Here is an 18,847-nt window from a genome sequence, read left to right as displayed (position 1 = left end):
TTGTACCGCACATAGTATCCCCCCCCCTGTACATGTACCGCACATAGTAATCCCCCCCTGTACATGTACCTCACATAGTATCCCCCCCTGTACATGTACCGCACATAGTATCCCCCCTGTACATGTACGCTCACATAGTATCCCCCCTGTACATGTACCGCACATAGTATCCTCCCCTGTACATGTACCGCACATAGTATCGCTCCCCCTGTACATGTACCTCACATAGTATCCCCCCTGTACATGTACCGCACATAGTATCCCCCCTGTACATGTACCGCACATAGTATCCTCCCCTGTACATGTACCGCACATAGTATCCTCCCCTGTACATGTACCGCACATAGTATCCCCCCCTGTACATGTACCGCACATAGTATCCCCCTGTACATGTACCGCACATAGTATCCCCCTGTACATGTACCGCACATAGTATCCTCCCCTGTACATGTACCGCACATAGTATCCTCCCCTGTACATGTACCGCACATAGTATCCCCCCTGTACAAGTACCGTAGTATCCCCCTGTACATGTACCGCACATAGTATCCCCCCTGTACATGTACCGCACATAGTATCCTCCCCTGTACATGTACCGCACATAGTATCCCCCCTGTACATGTACCGCACATAGTATCCCCCCCTGTACATGTACCTCACATAGTATCCCCCTGTACATGTACCGCACATAGTATCCCCCCCTGTACATGTACCGCACATAGTATCCTCCCCCTGTACATGTACCGCACATAGTATCCCCCCCTGTACATGTACCGCACATAGTATCCCCCCCTGTACATGTACCGCACATAGTATCCCCCCTGTACATGTACCGCACATAGTATCCCCCTGTACATGTACCGCACATAGTATCCCCCCTGTACATGTACCGCACATAGTATCCCCCCTGTACATGTACCGCACATAGTATCCCCCCTGTACATGTACCGCACATAGTATCCCCCCCTGTACATGTACCGCACATAGTATCCCCCTGTACATGTACCGCACATAGTATCCCCTCCCCTGTACATGTACCGCACATAGTATCCCCCCCTGTACATGTACCGCACATAGTATCCCCCCCTGTACATGTACCGCACATAGTATCCCCCTGTACATGTACCGCACATAGTATCCCCCCTGTACATGTACCGCACATAGTATCCCCCCCTGTACATGTACCGCACATAGTATCCCCCCCTGTACATGTACCGCACATAGTATCCCCCCTGTACATGTACCGCACATAGTATCCCCCTGTACATGTACCGCACATAGTATCCCCCTGTACATGTACCGCACATAGTATCCCCCCCTGTACATGTACCGCACATAGTATCCCCCCTGTACATGTACCGCACATAGTATCCCCCCTGTACATGTACCGCACATAGTATCCCCCCTGTACATGTACCGCACATAGTATCCCCCCTGTACATGTACCGCACATAGTATCCCCCCTGTACATGTACCGCACATAGTATCCCCCCCTGTACATGTACCGCACATAGTATCCTCCCCTGTACATGTACCGCACATAGTATCCCCCCCTGTACATGTACCGCACATAGTATCCCCCCCTGTACATGTACCGCACATAGTATCCCCCCTGTACATGTACCGCACATAGTATCCCCCCTGTACATGTACCGCACATAGTATCCCCCTGTACATGTACCGCACATAGTATCCCCCCTGTACATGTACCGCACATAGTATCCCCCCTGTACATGTACCGCACATAGTATCCCCCCCTGTACATGTACCGCACATAGTATCCCCCCCTGTACATGTACCGCACATAGTATCCCCCCTGTACATGTACCGCACATAGTATCCCCCCCTGTACATGTACCGCACATAGTATCCCCCCCTGTACATGTACCGCACATAGTATCCCCCCTGTACATGTACCGCACATAGTATCCCCCCTGTACATGTACCGCACATAGTATCACCCCTGTACATGTACCGCACATAGTATCCCCCCTGTACATGTACCGCACATAGTATCCCCCCTGTACATGTACCGCACATAGTATCCCGCCTCCCCCCCTGTACATGTACCGCACATAGTATCCCCCCCTGTACATGTACCGCACATAGTATCCCCCTGTACATGTACCGCACATAGTATCCCCCCTGTACATGTACCGCACATAGTATCCCCCCTGTACATGTACCGCACATAGTATCCCCCCCTGTACATGTACCGCACATAGTATCCCCCCCTGTACATGTACCGCACATAGTATCCCCCCTGTACATGTACCGCACATAGTATCCCCCCTGTACATGTACCGCACATAGTATCCCCCCCTGTACATGTACCGCACATAGTATCACCCCCTGTACATGTACCGCACATAGTATCCCCCCCTGTACATGTACCGCACATAGTATCCCCCCCTGTACATGTACCGCACATAGTATCCCCCCTGTACATGTACCGCACATAGTATCCCCCCCCTGTACATGTACCGCACATAGTATCCCCCCTGTACATGTACCGCACATAGTATCCCCCCTGTACATGTACCGCACATAGTATCGTCTGTACCCAACCCCTGTACATGTACCGCACATAGTATCCCCCCTGTACATGTACCGCACATAGTATCCCCCCTGTACATGTACCGCACATAGTATCCCCCCCTGTACATGTACCGCACATAGTATCCCCCCTGTACATGTACCGCACATAGTATCCCCCCTGTACATGTACCGCACATAGTATCCCCCCTGTACATGTACCGCACATAGTATCCCCCCTGTACATGTACCGCACATAGTATCCCCCCTGTACATGTACCGCACATAGTATCCCCCCTGTACATGTACCGCACATAGTATCCCCCCTGTACATGTACCGCACATAGTATCCCCCCCTGTACATGTACCGCACATAGTATCACCCCCTGTACATGTACCGCACATAGTATCCCCCCTGTACATGTACCGCACATAGTATCCCCCCCTGTACATGTACCGCACATAGTATCCCCCCCTGTACATGTACCGCACATAGTATCCCCCCTGTACATGTACCGCACATAGTATCCCCCCCTGTACATGTACCGCACATAGTATCCCCCCCTGTACATGTACCGCACATAGTATCCCCCTGTACATGTACCGCACATAGTATCCCCCCCTGTACATGTACCGCACATAGTATCCCCCCTGTACATGTACCGCACATAGTATCCCCCCCTGTACATGTACCGCACATAGTATCCCTCCCCCCCTGTACATGTACCGCACATAGTATCCCCCCCTGTACATGTACCGCACATAGTATCCCCCTGTACATGTACCGCACATAGTATCCCCCCCTGTACATGTACCGCACATAGTATCCCCCCTGTACATGTACCGCACATAGTATCCTCCCCTGTACATGTACCGCACATAGTATCCCCCTGTACATGTACCGCACATAGTATCCCCCCTGTACATGTACCGCACATAGTATCCCCCCTGTACATGTACCGCACATAGTATCCCCCCCTGTACATGTACCGCACATAGTATCCCCCCTGTACATGTACCGCACATAGTATCCCCTGTACCGCACATAGTATCCCCCCTGTACATGTACCGCACATAGTATCACCCCCCTGTACATGTACCGCACATAGTATCCCCCCTGTACATGTACCGCACATAGTATCCCCCCCTGTACATGTACCGCACATAGTATCCCCCCTGTACATGTACCGCACATAGTATCCCCCCTGTACATGTACGCACATAGTATCACCCCCTGTACATGTACCGCACATAGTATCCCCCTGTACATGTACCGCACATAGTATCCCCCCCTGTACATGTACCGCACATAGTATCCCCCCTGTACATGTACCCGCACATAGTATCCCCCCTGTACATGTACCGCACATAGTATCACCCCCTGTACATGTACCGCACATAGTATCCCCCTGTACATGTAACCGCACATAGTATCCCCCTGTACATGTACCGCACATAGTATCCCCCCCTGTACATGTACCGCACATAGTATCCTCCCCTGTACATGTACCGCACATAGTATCCTCCCCTGTACATGTACCGCACATAGTATCACCCCCTGTACATGTACCGCACATAGTATCCCCCCTGTACATGTACCGCACATAGTATCCCCCCTGTACATGTACCGCACATAGTATCCCCCCTGTACATGTACCGCACATAGTATCCCCCTGTACATGTACCGCACATAGTATCCCCCTGTACATGTACCGCACATAGTATCCCCCCCTGTACATGTACCGCACATAGTATCCCCCCTGTACATGTACCGCACATAGTATCCCCCCCTGTACATGTACCGCACATAGTATCCCCCTGTACATGTACCGCACATAGTATCCGCCTGTACATGTACCGCACATAGTATCCCCCTGTACATGTACCGCACATAGTATCCCCCCCCTGTACATGTACCGCACATAGTATCCCCCTGTACATGTACCTCACATAGTATCCCCCCCTGTACGTGTACCGCACATAGTATCCCCCCCTGTACGTGTACCGCACATAGTATCCCCCCCCTGTACGTGTACCGCACATAGTATCCCCCCTGTACGTGTACCGCACATAGTATCCCCCCTGTACGTGTACCGCACATAGTATCCCCCCTGTACGTGTACCGCACATAGTATCCCCCCCTGTACGTGTACCGCACATAGTATCCCCCCTGTACGTGTACCGCACATAGTATCCCCCCCTGTACGTGTACCGCACATAGTATCCCCCTGTACGTGTACCGCACATAGTATCCCCCCCTGTACGTGTACCGCACATAGTATCCCCCTGTACGTGTACCGCACATAGTATCACCCTGTACGTGTACCGCACATAGTATCCCCCTGTACGTGTACCGCACATAGTATCCCCCCCTGTACGTGTACCGCACATAGTATCCCCCTGTACGTGTACCGCACATAGTATCACCCTGTACGTGTACCGCACATAGTATCACCCCCTGTACGTGTACCCGCACATAGTATCCCCCCCTGTACGTGTACCGCACATAGTATCCCCCCTGTACGTGTACCGCACATAGTATCCCCCTGTACGTGTACCGCAACATAGTATCCCCCTGTACGTGTACCGCACATAGTATCCCCCTGTACGTGTACCGCACATAGTATCCCCCCCTGTACGTGTACCGCACATAGTATCCCCCCCTGTACGTGTACCGCACATAGTATCCCCCCCTGTACGTGTACCGCACATAGTATCCCCCCCTGTACGTGTACCGCACATAGTATCCCCCCTGTACGTGTACCGCACATAGTATCCCCCTGTACGTGTACCGCACATAGTATCCCCCCCTGTACGTGTACCGCACATAGTATCCCCCTGTACGTGTACCGCACATAGTATCCCCCCTGTACGTGTACCGCACATAGTATCCCCCTGTACGTGTACCGCACATAGTATCCCCCCCTGTACGTGTACCGCACATAGTATCCCCCTGTACGTGTACCGCACATAGTATCCCCCCCTGTACGTGTACCGCACATAGTATCCCCCTGTACGTGTACCGCACATAGTATCCCCCCCTGTACGTGTACCGCACATAGTATCCTCCCCTGTACGTGTACCGCACATAGTATCCCCCTGTACGTGTACCGCACATAGTATCCCCCTGTACGTGTACCGCACATAGTATCCCCCCTGTACGTGTACCGCACATAGTATCCCCCTGTACGTGTACCGCACATAGTATCCCCCCTGTACGTGTACCGCACATAGTATCCCCCCCTGTATGTGTACCGCACATAGTATCCCCCTGTACGTGTACCGCACATAGTATCACCCCTGTACGTGTACCGCACATAGTATCCCCCCTGTACGTGTACCGCACATAGTATCCCCCCCTGTACGTGTACCGCACATAGTATCCCCTGTACGTGTACCGCACATAGTATCCCCCTGTACGTGTACCGCACATAGTATCCCCCTGTACGTGTACCGCACATAGTATCCCCCCCTGTACTGTGTACCGCACATAGTATCCCCCTGTACGTGTACCGCACATAGTATCCCCCCCTGTACGTGTACCGCACATAGTATCCCCTGTACATGTACCTCACATAGTATCCCCCCCTGTACATGTACCGCACATAGTATCCCCCCCTGTACATGTACCGCACATAGTATCCCCCTGTACATGTACCGCACATAGTATCCCCCCCTGTACATGTACCGCACATAGTATCCCCCTGTACATGTACCGCACATAGTATCCTCCCCTGTACATGTACCGCACATAGTATCCCCCCTGTACATGTACCGCACATAGTATCCCCCCCTGTACATGTACCGCACATAGTATCCCCCTGTACATGTACCGCACATAGTATCCCCCTGTACATGTACCGCACATAGTATCCCCCTGTACATGTACCGCACATAGTATCCCCCTGTACATGTACCGCACATAGTATCCCCCTGTACATGTACCGCACATAGTATCCCCCTGTACATGTACCGCACATAGTATCCCCCTGTACATGTACCGCACATAGTATCCCCCTGTACATGTACCGCACATAGTATCCCCCCTGTACATGTACCGCAACATAGTATCCCCCCCTGTACATGTACCGCACATAGTATCCCCCCCTGTACATGTACCGCACATAGTATCCCCCCCTGTACATGTACCGCACATAGTATCCCCCCCTGTACATGTACCGCACATAGTATCCCCCCCTGTACATGTACCGCACATAGTATCCCCCCCTGTACATGTACCGCACATAGTATCCCCCCCCTGTACATGTACCGCACATAGTATCCCCCCCTGTACATGTACCGCACATAGTATCCCCCCTGTACATGTACCGCACAATAGTATCCCCCCTGTACATGTACCGCACATAGTATCCCCCCCTGTACATGTACCGCACATAGTATCCCCCCCTGTACATGTACCGCACATAGTATCCCCCCCTGTACATGTACCGCACATAGTATCCCCCCCTGTACATGTACCGCACATAGTATCCCCCCCCTGTACATGTACCGCACATAGTATCCCCCCCTGTACATGTACCGCACATAGTATCCCCCCCTGTACATGTACCGCACATAGTATCCCCCCCCTGTACATGTACCGCACATAGTATCCCCCCCTGTACATGTACCGCACATAGTATCCCCCCCTGTACATGTTACCGCACATAGTATCCCCCCCTGTACACGAGCCGCCCGCCACCGTCTTGCAGTTGCTATGGTGCCGTGTGTGGCCGGCTAGTAGGACTGGATGGTCCGGTTTGTGGGTAACGTTCTCTGGCACCGGCCGATCCCATGTGTGAGTGTAATCAGCGGGTCTAAGCGTGTCCTCGTGTCACATGTATACACCCCGCACCCATCTTCTGTGACCTCACGTGACCTGCTGATGTGCCCCGCCCTCTGCACTCCTGGCTGTAGACATGACGGCCCCGCAGTGTCCCCGGGGATCAGACATGGAGCTTCTGTTTTGTGGATATGAGTGTGTAATGCTGTGACCCGCCTGTGGGGGCGCTGCAGGGACATGGCCGGGGTCACTTTGGTCAGACATGGCCGTCACTGGTTCTCTCTTCTGCCGCCATGACATTTGGGATTCTCCTGGAGTCGGTGCGGGATTATTGGCTGGATTGTAATCTGCTGTGAGTCACGGGTATACGGCCATCCCTGGAGGCCATGCTTGTCACTGCAGGACCTCTCCCTGATGGTGCACGTTGCATAGGATGGCGGCATCTGTCATGTGATGTGCGCACAATCATCTAGATCATAAATGTAACCCCGTAGGTGTCATCTCCTGTTAGAAACGCTTTTGTTTTCGGTGTTTTTTGTTGCGATCCCCTCCGTGGGGTTATCCGCCCGCTCCGGGTATTTGTTGCGGCCGTACTTGGGGGTTCTGACGGTTTTTGATTCCTGGTCACATGATCAGGACGAGTGCCCATCCCCCTAGATTGGGCAAACGAGAGAGGGAAAGAGGCCGAGCGACCCCGGCTGGTTCTGGTCACATGACCTGGAGTCAGAACAAGCTCTGAACCCCCCAATTATGCCATGAGCGGGTAAGTTACCTTCAGGCTCCGTTGGTGGCGGGATCGCGGTGCGTGAGGTCCAGTGTTCGTGCGCAAAACCACCGAATTCAACAAAAACGTAATCTGAGCCCCAAAAAGACTTGTGTGATCCCCTAGACGTGTCTGGGCGGGGGGTGATCCCCTAGACGTGTCTGGGCGGGGGGTGATCCCCTAGACGTGTCTGGGCGGGGGGGTGATCCCCTAGACGTGTCTGGGCGGGGGGTGATCCCCTAGACGTGTTTGGGCGGGGGGTGATCCCCTAGACGTGTCTGGGCGGGGGGTGATCCCCTAGACGTGTCTGGGCGGGGGGTGATCCCCTAGACGTGTCTGGGCGGGGGGTGGGCGCTCCGTATTATCAGGATATGACTCTGCCCTTGTATACAGTGTACGGCTCGCTATATTCCGTGCGTCTGATGTGAGGATTGGCGGAGTCCTCCGGGGCGATGGCCGCTCCCCGCCCTGACGTTTCCGGGTGTCACCAGATTTGTGTAGCTAGAGGACATCAGATTCCAGGCGTCGCTCATCCGCGGTCACACGCGTGTCCCTGCCTCAGGTGAGGGGGCCTGTATCATACACAGACAGATGGGGCGTGCTGTAATCCAAACTCCTCGGAGCCCCCCCATAGACCTGCCAGCCTTAAAGGGATTGTCTACGACCAGAGGGGAATGGATCCCAATGACGTGTACTGCAAAACGCCACATTGTTCTCCACAGCGTTGGCGCCACGCGAGACCCCGAACAATCTCTACTGTCAAGTGGGCGGTCCTAAGCGTCTGCTCTAGCCTCGGACATGCCCAGCTGACAGTAAATAGCCTAATTAGCATATTGTGTGGTGAACTGCGCTGATTATGCAGAAGTGATGGCGACTGGGCCGGAATCAGGGTGCAAAGAGGTGGGAGGTCGCCTTAAAGGGAATGTGTCACCAATTCAGACCAAGCAGTGGAACTTTTTTCTTCTGTTTTTTTTTACTTTCTCATTATAGATTTTTCTGTTTGTTTTTGCCGCCATCTTGTCGGAGCCTCTGCTCTGTTCACAGCGTTTAGTGACCTGCTTTACAGCACAGACATGGCCATAGACGGCAGTAATAGCCTGGAGCCGACACGGGGGAGGAGCTAAGCTGTGACATCATCTGTTGTCGGTAGTGATGTCATGATGGCTCAGTGGTGTTATCTATAGAGGTGTTTTCTTCTATTGTAATCCTGTCAGTGAAGTAAATGAAGTGCCGAGTGTAAGGCCGCTGTTAGGCTTAGTGGACAGAGTGGAAATTGTGGATATTGTATTTGTAAAAAATAAAAATATTATATATAGATAGCTAGATTTATTCTATCATATACTGTATATAAGATCTATAATGACCTGGAAAAGGAGTTTCTTGTACAATTAATGGTCCATTTTTGGCGCCGGAGCCCTGTAGTAATGTGGAGGTAAATGAGCCCGGGCCTGGCCTGTGTCCTCCGCCTGCAGCGCTCTCTACATATTTGTATCCCCTGTGTATTACCTGCGTATTACCTGCGTATCACCTGTGCATTACCTGTGTATTACCTGCGTATTGCCTGTGTATTACCTGCGTATTGCCTGTGTATTACCTGCGTATTGCCTGTGTATTACCTGCGTATTGCCTGTGTATTACCTGCGTATTGCCTGTGTATTACCTGCGTATTGCCTGTGTATTACCTGCGTATTGCCTGTGTATTACCTGCGTATTGCCTGTGTATTACCTGCGTATTGCCTGTGTATTACCTGCGTATCGCCTGTGTATTACCTGCGTATTGCCTGTGTATTACCTGCGTATTGCCTGTGTATTACCTGCGTATCGCCTGTGTATTACCTGCGTATTGCCTGTGTATTACCTGTGTATTACCTGCGTATCGCCTGTGTATTACCTGCGTATTGCCTGTGTATTACCTGCGTATTGCCTGTGTATTACCTGCGTATTGCCTGTGTATTACCTGCGTATTGCCTGTGTATTACCTGTGTATTACCTGCGTATCGCCTGTGTATTACCTGCGTATCGCCTGTGTATTACCTGCGTATTGCCTGTGTATTACCTGCGTATTGCCTGTGTATTACCTGCGTATTGCCTGTGTATTACCTGCGTATTGCCTGTGTATTACCTGCGTATTGCCTGTGTATTACCTGCGTATCGCCTGTGTATTACCTGCGTATCGCCTGTGTATTACCTGCGTATTGCCTGTGTATTACCTGCGTATCGCCTGTGTATTACCTGCGTATCGCCTGTGTATTACCTGCGTATTGCCTGTGTATTACCTGTGTATTACCTGTGTATTACCTGTGTATTACCTGCGTATTGCCTGTGTATTACCTGTGTATTACCTGTGTATTACCTGTGTATTACCTGTGTATTACCTGCGTATCGCCTGTGTATTACCTGCGTATTGCCTGTGTATTACCTGCGTATTGCCTGTGTATTACCTGCGTATCGCCTGTGTATTCCCTGTGTATTACCTGCGTATTGCCTGCGTATTACCTGTGTATTGCCTGCGTATCGCCTGTGTATTACCTGCGTATCGCCTGTGTATTACCTGCGTATTGCCTGTGTATTACCTGCGTATTGCCTGTGTATTACCTGCGTATTGCCTGTGTATTACCTGCGTATTGCCCTGTGTATTACCTGCGTATTGCCTGTGTATTACCTGCGTATTGCCTGTGTATTACCTGCGTATTACCTGTGTATTACCTGCGTATTGCCTGTGTATTACCTGCGTATTGCCTGTGTATTACCTGCGTATCGCCTTCGTATTACCTGCGTATCGCCTGTGTATTACCTGCATATTACCTGTGTATTACCTGCGTATCGCCTTCGTATTACCTGCGTATCGCCTTCGTATTACCTGCGTATCGCCTTCGTATTACCTGCGTATTGCCTGTGTATTACCTGCGTATCGCCTGTGTATTACCTGCGTATCGCCTGTGTATTACCTGTGTATTACCTGCGTATCGCCTGTGTATTACCTGCGTATCGCCTGTGTATTACCTGCGTATCGCCTGTGTATTACCTGCGTATCGCCTGTGTGTTACCTGCGTATCGCTTGTGTATTACCTGCGTATCGCCTGTGTGTTACCTGCGTATCGCTTGTGTGTTACCTGCGTATCGCCTGTGTGTTACCTGCGTATCGCCTGTGTATTACCTGCGTATCGCCTGTGTATTACCTGCGTATCGCCTGTGTATTACCTGCGTATCGCCTGTGTATTACCTGCGTATCGCCTGTGTATTACCTGCGTATCGCCTGTGTATTACCTGCGTATCGCCTGTGTATTACCTGCGTATCGCCTGTGTATTACCTGCGTATCGCCTGTGTATTACCTGCGTATCGCCTGTGTATTACCTGCGTATCGCCTGTGTATTACCTGCGTATCGCCTGTGTATTACCTGCGTATCGCCTGTGTATTACCTGCGTATCGCCTGTGTATTACCTGCGTATCGCCTGTGTATTACCTGCGTATCGCCTGTGTATTACCTGCGTATCGCCTGTGTGTTACCTGCGTATCGCCTGTGTGTTACCTGCGTATCGCCTGTGTTTTACCTGTGTATTACCTGCGTATAGCTTGTGTACTACCTGTGTATCACCTGTGTATAGCTTGTATAATGCCTGTGTATTCCCTGCGTATTACCTGCGTATCGCCTGTGTATTCCCTGTGTATTCCCTGCGTATCGCCTGTGTATTCCCTGTGTATTACCTGCGTATCGCCTGTGTATTACCTGCGTATCGCCTGTGTATTCCCTGTGTATTACCTGCGTATCGCCTGTGTATTACCTGCGTATCGCCTGTGTATTCCCTGTGTATTACCTGCGTATCGCCTGTGTATTACCTGCGTATCGCCTGTGTATTACCTGCGTATCGCCTGTGTATTACCTGCGTATCGCCTGTGTATTCCCTGTGTGTTACCTGCGTATCGCCTGTGTTTTACCTGTGTATTACCTGCGTATCGCCTGTGTATTACCTGTGTATCGCCTGTGTATTACCTGCGTATCGCCTGTGTATTACCTGCGTATCGCCTGTGTATTACCTGCGTATCGCCTGTGTATTACCTGCGTATCGCCTGTGTATTACCTGCGTATCGCCTGTGTATTCCCTGCGTATCGCCTGTGTATTCCCTGCGTATCGCCTGTGTATTCCCTGCGTATCGCCTGTGTATTCCCTGCGTATCGCCTGTGTATTCCCTGTGTATCACCTGTGTGTTACCTGCGTATCGCCTGTGTATTACCTGCGTATCGCCTGTGTATTCCCTGCGTATCGCCTGTGTATTCCCTGCGTATCGCCTGTGTATTCCCTGCGTATCGCCTGTGTATTCCCTGCGTATCGCCTGTGTATTCCCTGTGTATCACCTGCGTATCGCTTGTATAATGCCTGTGTATTCCCTGCGTATTACCTGCGTCTCGCCTGTGTATTCCCTGTGTATTGCCTGTGTATTCCCTTCGTATTCCCTGTGTATTCCCTGTGTATTGCCTGTGTATTGCCTGTGTACTACCTGCATATTACCTGCGTACCACTTACATATCACCTGTGTACTACCTGTGTATTATCTGCATATCACCCACGTATCACCTGTGTACTACCTGTGTATTATCTGCATATTACCTGCGTATCACCCGTGTACTACCTGTGCCCGGTGCCATGTCGCCTTGTATATTGCACGTCTCTGACTCTTTCCTATCTGCCCGTTCCCTCTCCGCAGGTCGTGAATTAATCCCGGAGCGCGGCTCGGACACAGACTGACCCCCCGCCCCCCCCCCCCCCCAGTGTCATCAGCCACATGGATTACCAAGGGATTACTGCAAGGAGGGAGACGGACTAATAAGAGGAGGGGGCCGAGGGCTGCAAGACATTGTATGCTCCCCTCACTCTGCAGATTTGGAGGAGGGGAGGCTCTCACTCTTAGCGACCCCTGGACCATGTGGGGACACCTGTGCTCTGTATAGTGTCCCCCCCTCCCCCCCCCGCCCCTGTCTATATTTCTCCCATTGCCTCGTAGTGCTGTGCGGGGATATGCTGCACCCCCTAGTCCTATCCCCCCATCTTCACGATGCCTGCAGGAACTGTCAAGTCCTTCAAACCCAGCAAGTACATCCCTGTGGCAGCCGCGACCGTCTTCTTAGTGGGGTCTACCACGCTGTTCTTCACTTTCACGTAAGTCTGAGGAGGCCGTGGCGGCCCCGTGTCTGCGCTCCTTATTATTACCCCCCGTCCGGTGCTCCCCCTGCCTGCTGACGCCCTCCAGCCCCGCTCTTCTACATCCATGCTTTGTTTTCCTACCTGACTCTCTTCCATTTATTCATCTGTCTGACGCCCCCATCTGTCCCCTCTAATTCTGTCCCAGATTTGGGGATTACTCCGTATATACAAACCATCTAAAGAGATTACACCAGTCTGAACCTCATGATATATCCACCAGGGCCTGGCCGCGTCACAGCGAAAAAACATCCCCGTCACCCCCTTTAATCATCGAGTCACATGACGCGCAAAAAAGAGGCCGAGCGCTGTTTATGTGCCGGGGACGGGAGGACCCTGCCCAATAATGAAGAGCGGCTTATAGGGATGGCAAACGCAGTCAGAACATATAGCCAGATATATGTATATATATATATAGCACAAAGTATGTAAATACTGTATATACTCGAGTATAAGCCGACTTAGATATACCGTATATACTCGAGTATAAGCCGACCTGAATATACCATATATACTCGAGTATAAGCCGACCTGAATATACCATATATAATCGAGTATAAGCCAACCCAAATATTCTGTATATACTCGAGTATAAGCCGACTTAGATATACCATATATAATCGCGTATAACCCGAACCGAATATACCGTATATACTCGAGTATAAGCCGACCCGAATATACCGTATATAATCGAGTATAAGCCGACCCAAATATTCTGTATATACTCGAGTATAAGCCGACCTGAATATACCGTATATACTCGAGTATAAGCCGACCCGAATATACCGTATATACTCGAGTACAAGCCGACCCGAATATAAGCTGAGGCCCCTAATTTTACCACAAAAAACTGGGAAAACTTATTGACTCGAGTATAAGCCGACCTGAATATACCGTATATACTCGAGTATAAGCCGACCTGAATATACCGTATATACTCGAGTATGAGCAGAGTTGTTTTTCAGCACAGTTATTTTGCTGCAGAAGTGCACCTCGGCTTATACTCGAGTCAATATGGTAATTGAAAATGTCACATGACTGGCCCGCAGTAAAAGACATCTGTGGGCGGCCGCTGGAGCAGCGATAGGTGGTCGGTGAGGCAGCGCAGTCTCCAGGGCCGCCCCAAGATGTTTCCAGAGCGTCTTCTCTGCCTTAGAAACATCTGGAGAACGCGCTGCCTCACCACTTACCTATCAGGAGCAGCGCTGCTCCAGCGGCCGCCCACAGATGTCTTGTACTGCAGACCAGTCATGTGACATTTTCAATTACCGTATTGACTCATCTGCAGCGGGCCTCCGCTCCAGTCCCGGCCCCCTCCCCCAGTTACATCACATGCCGGGTGACGTGGCTACGTTAGCTCAGGCCTGCACCCGGCGTATGTTGATGACGTCTTACTGCGTCTCAGCGCAGGCGGCGTACTGGCGGGAGATGAGGAGGAGCAGCAGCAGCGCCAGGTCGGTAAGTAGGAGAACTTAATGTTTGTTTTATAATAGACTGCTACCTGCTGGAGTATCCCCAACAGGTATCGGCGTATTTACCAACCTCCCCAGGCCTGCTCACTGCTGCCCCTGCTTCACCTAATACTATAGGCCGCGGAGGCCGGCAGTGAGTAGGCCCGGGCTGCAATCCCACTGCCGCTATTATTATACTCAGGGTCTTTTCAGCCCCCCCCGAGTATAATAATCGGAGCCCCAGGGGAGGTGAGGGAACATAATAATCTGTGTTACTCACCTCTCCGGGATCTGAGGTTACTCCTAGCCGGCTTCAGGCCTGTGTGGTAATGTCCCAGATGTCACATGGTCTGGTATATTACCATATAGGCCCAAAGCCTGTGCTAGCAGTAATTGCCTGTCACTTCTAGCACAGGCTTTGGGCCTGTATGACATCAGGCTGTTACTGCTACCATAAGGCTTTGGGCCTGTATGATCATATCCCAGACGTCTGTGGCATTATACAGGCCCAAAGCCTTATGGTAGCAGTAACAGCCTGATGTCATACAGGCCCAAAGCCTGTGCTAGAAGTGACAAGGCAATTACTGCTAGCACAGGCTTTGGGCCTATATGGTAATACCCCAGACCACGTGACATCTGGGACATTACCACACAGGCCTGAAGCCTGCTAGGAGTGACGCGAGCACAAACAGAATGTCATACATTTGCCTCCCTCGGCTTATACTCGAGTCAAGTTTTCCAGTTTTTTTTGTGGTAAAATTAGGGGGGGTGGTCGGCTTATATTTGGGTCGGCCTATACTCAGGTATATACGGTATGTATCTTTAACCAAAAATAGTAGGTCCGCACTCCTCGGGTTCCATAAAATATAACTTTTAATAAGCCATTAAAAACTCACACAACATAGAACACTTTGTGAAAAAAGTAGGAAAAAGACACACAGTGCTTAAAACCGCCGACGCGTTTCGAAGCTTTACAGCTCCTTAGTCATGGCATTACTAAACATTTTCGTATACCCTTATATACGTAACATAGCAGCTGTATAATCAGTAAAGTAAACACACCCATGATAGCAGTCACTTTCGCTTCCAACCATTTTCTTAAATTATTAAAACAATCCTTTTCTAGATAGATCTATAAGCTACATTCACATTCTATAGTGCCTTTTTTCATTTACTTACATCATTCCTATATTCTCATTCTCATTTATTTACTTTGACTGGATGAACTCTGGTATGGGCGCTACATTTCCGACCCACACAATGAGTAGGTCATCAATGTAGCGCCCATACCAGAGAAGAGAGGAGACGAAAGGGTTACTGTCAACCAACACATATCTCTCCTCCCAATGAGACAAAGATGGCGAGAACGGGGCGCCCATGGGCGCTCCGCATGTTTGTAGATAGTATTTATTGTTGAAGAGGAAAAAATTATGACGAAGGAGGTAAGAAGTGACAGTAATGATGTATTCACAGACTGGAGCTACAAACCTACTATATTTATATAGGTGAAATGCTAGCGAGTTCAATGCATCTGGGTGTGGTATGCTTAGGTAGAGAGAACTTATATCGCACGTCAACCAGCTATAGTTCTCATTCCATTTAAATTCTTCAAAGCATTTTAATACTTCTCGGCTGTCTTTGATATAACCAGCCGTCCTTGCCACCAAGGGTTGGAGTGTACTGTCCAGCCATGCTCCCATTCTCTCATTGAGAGAATTATTGCTGGAAATAATCGGACGAAGCGGTAAAGGCAATGTGTTTTTGTGAAGCTTTGGGAGCCCATAAAAGACAGCCGTAGTAGGCGTCTTATTTTGCAAAAATTCTCCCTCTATTTCACTAAATATTCCAAGGGATATTCCCTCATCAATCACCGGACCGGAGAATAGCAGGTTAGCAAGGCTCCAAGGGGCTGGATATGGAGATGCAACAGGATAAGGTTGTAAAGCGTCACGTGGGACGGAGAGACGAACGATCGAGGTATAGGAGCCTGCTTATCAAAGTAAATAAAGAATGAGAATATAGGAATGATGTAAGTAAATGAAAAAAGGCACTATAGAATGTGAATGTAGCATATAGATCTATCTAGAAAAGGATTGTTTTAATAATTTAAGAAAATGGTTGGAAGCGAAAGTGACTGCTATCATGGGTGTGTTTACTTTACTGATTATCCAGCTGCTATGTTACGTATATAAGGGTATACGAAAATGTTTAGTAATGCCATGACTAAGGAGCTGTAAAGCTTCGAAACGCGTCGGCGGTTTTAAGCACTGTGTGTCTTTTTCCTACTTTTTTCACAAAGTGTTCTATGTTGTGTGAGTTTTTAATGGCTTATTAAAAGTTATATTTTATGGAACCCGAGGAGTGCGGACCTACTATTTTTGGTTAAAGATTCAGCTGTGGAGTTGCCTTATTCAGTCCGGAGGTTAAAGGCCGTGCACCCGGAGGGTTATCTTGGAGCATACTCATATGGTGAGATCGAGACTTTTTTCTTTTCTTTCGCATTTGTGAAATATACGGTATGTAAAATGTAATGTAGTAAATATGTGAAAAATACAAAATATGTGCAAAAAAGGTTACTACAATGCCAAATATGTGAAGTGATGGAACAGGAGCAAGAAATCTGTAAGTCATGTAATAAATGTGTAACCCAAGGGGACAACACAAGGCGACGCAGAGGAGCAGGGAAGTGATTAGATACCGAATAGTAGGGAGTAACGAGTATTATATAATCCCCAATGTGTGTGAGCAAGTAGTAACTAGTGCACAGTATGTGTGTGTGTGTGTGTGTGTGTATATATATATATATATATATATATATATATACATACAGTTAGGGCCAGAAATATTTGGACAGGGACACAAGTTTTGTTATTTTAGCTGTTTACTAAAACATGTTCAGAAATACAATTATATATATATATATATATATATATATATATATATATATATATATATATATATATATATATATATATATATATATATCATATGGGCTGAAAGTGCACACTCCCAGCTGCAATATGAGAGTTTCCACATCCAAATTGGAGAAAGGGTTTAGGAATCATAGCTCTGTAATGCATAGCCTCCTCTTTTTCAAGGGACCAAAAGTAATTGGACAATGGACTCTAAGGGCTGCAATTAACTCTGAAGGCGTCTCCCTCGTAAACCTGTAATCAATGAAGTAGTTAAAAGGTCTGGGGTTGATCCCAGGTGTGTGGTTTTGCATTTGGAAGCTGTTGCTGTGACCAGACAACATGCGGTCAAAGGAACTCTCAATTGAGGTGAAGCAGAACATCCTGAGGCTGAAAAAAAAGAAAAAATCCATCAGAGAGATCGCAGACATGCTTGGAGTAGCAAAATCAACAGCCGGCTACATTCTAAGAAAAAAGGAATTGACTGGTGAGCTTGGGAACTCAAAAAGGCCTGGGCATCCACGGATAACAACAGTGGTGGATGATCGCCGCATACTTTCTTTGGTCAAGAAGAACCCGTTCACAACATCAACTGAAGTCCAGAAGACTCTCAGTGAAGTAGGTGTATCTGCCTCTAAGTCACCAGTAAAGAGAAGACTCCATGAAAGTAAATACAAAGGGTTCACATCTAGATGCAAACCATTCATCAATTCCAAAAATAGACAGGCCAGAGTTACATTTGCTGAAAAACACCTCAAGAAGCCAGCTCAGTTCTGGAAAAGTATTCTATGAACAGATGAGACAAAGATCAACCTGTACCAGAATGATGGGAAGAAAAAAGTTTGGAGAAGAAAGGGAACGGCACATGATCCAAGGCACACCACATCCTCTGTAAAACATGGTGGAGGCAACGTGATGGCATGGGCATGCATGGCTTTCAATGGCGGCACTGGGTCACTTGTGTTTATTGATGACATAACAGCAGACAAGAGTAGCCGGATGAATTCTGAAGTGTACCGGGATATACTTTCAGCCCAGATTCAGCCAAATGCTGCCAAGTTGATGGGACGGCGCTTCATAGTACAGATGGACAATGACCCCAAGCATACAGCCAAAGCTACCCAGGAGTTCATGAGTGCAAAAAAGTGGAACATTCTGCAATGGCCAAGTCACTCACCAGATCTTACCCCAATTGAGCATGCA

At 49.4% G+C, this 18,847-nt stretch overlaps 1 protein-coding gene across 1 annotated transcript in view; it reads left to right on the top strand.

Moving 5' to 3' along the window:
• Positions 1–18,847, top strand: part of ZDHHC5 (zDHHC palmitoyltransferase 5) — a 46,576-nt gene that overhangs the window by 8,076 nt on the left and 19,653 nt on the right. The window contains exon 2 of the mRNA XM_075258334.1: positions 12,788–13,239. Coding sequence (XP_075114435.1) covers positions 13,136–13,239 — 104 coding nt within the window. The 5' untranslated portion in view covers positions 12,788–13,135. The remainder of the gene's footprint in view (positions 1–12,787; positions 13,240–18,847) is intronic.

The sequence above is a fragment of the Leptodactylus fuscus genome, chromosome 10, assembly GCF_031893055.1.
Source record: "Leptodactylus fuscus isolate aLepFus1 chromosome 10, aLepFus1.hap2, whole genome shotgun sequence".
Taxonomy (NCBI): domain Eukaryota; kingdom Metazoa; phylum Chordata; class Amphibia; order Anura; family Leptodactylidae; genus Leptodactylus; species Leptodactylus fuscus.
This window is presented reverse-complemented; position numbering and strand designations above follow the sequence as displayed.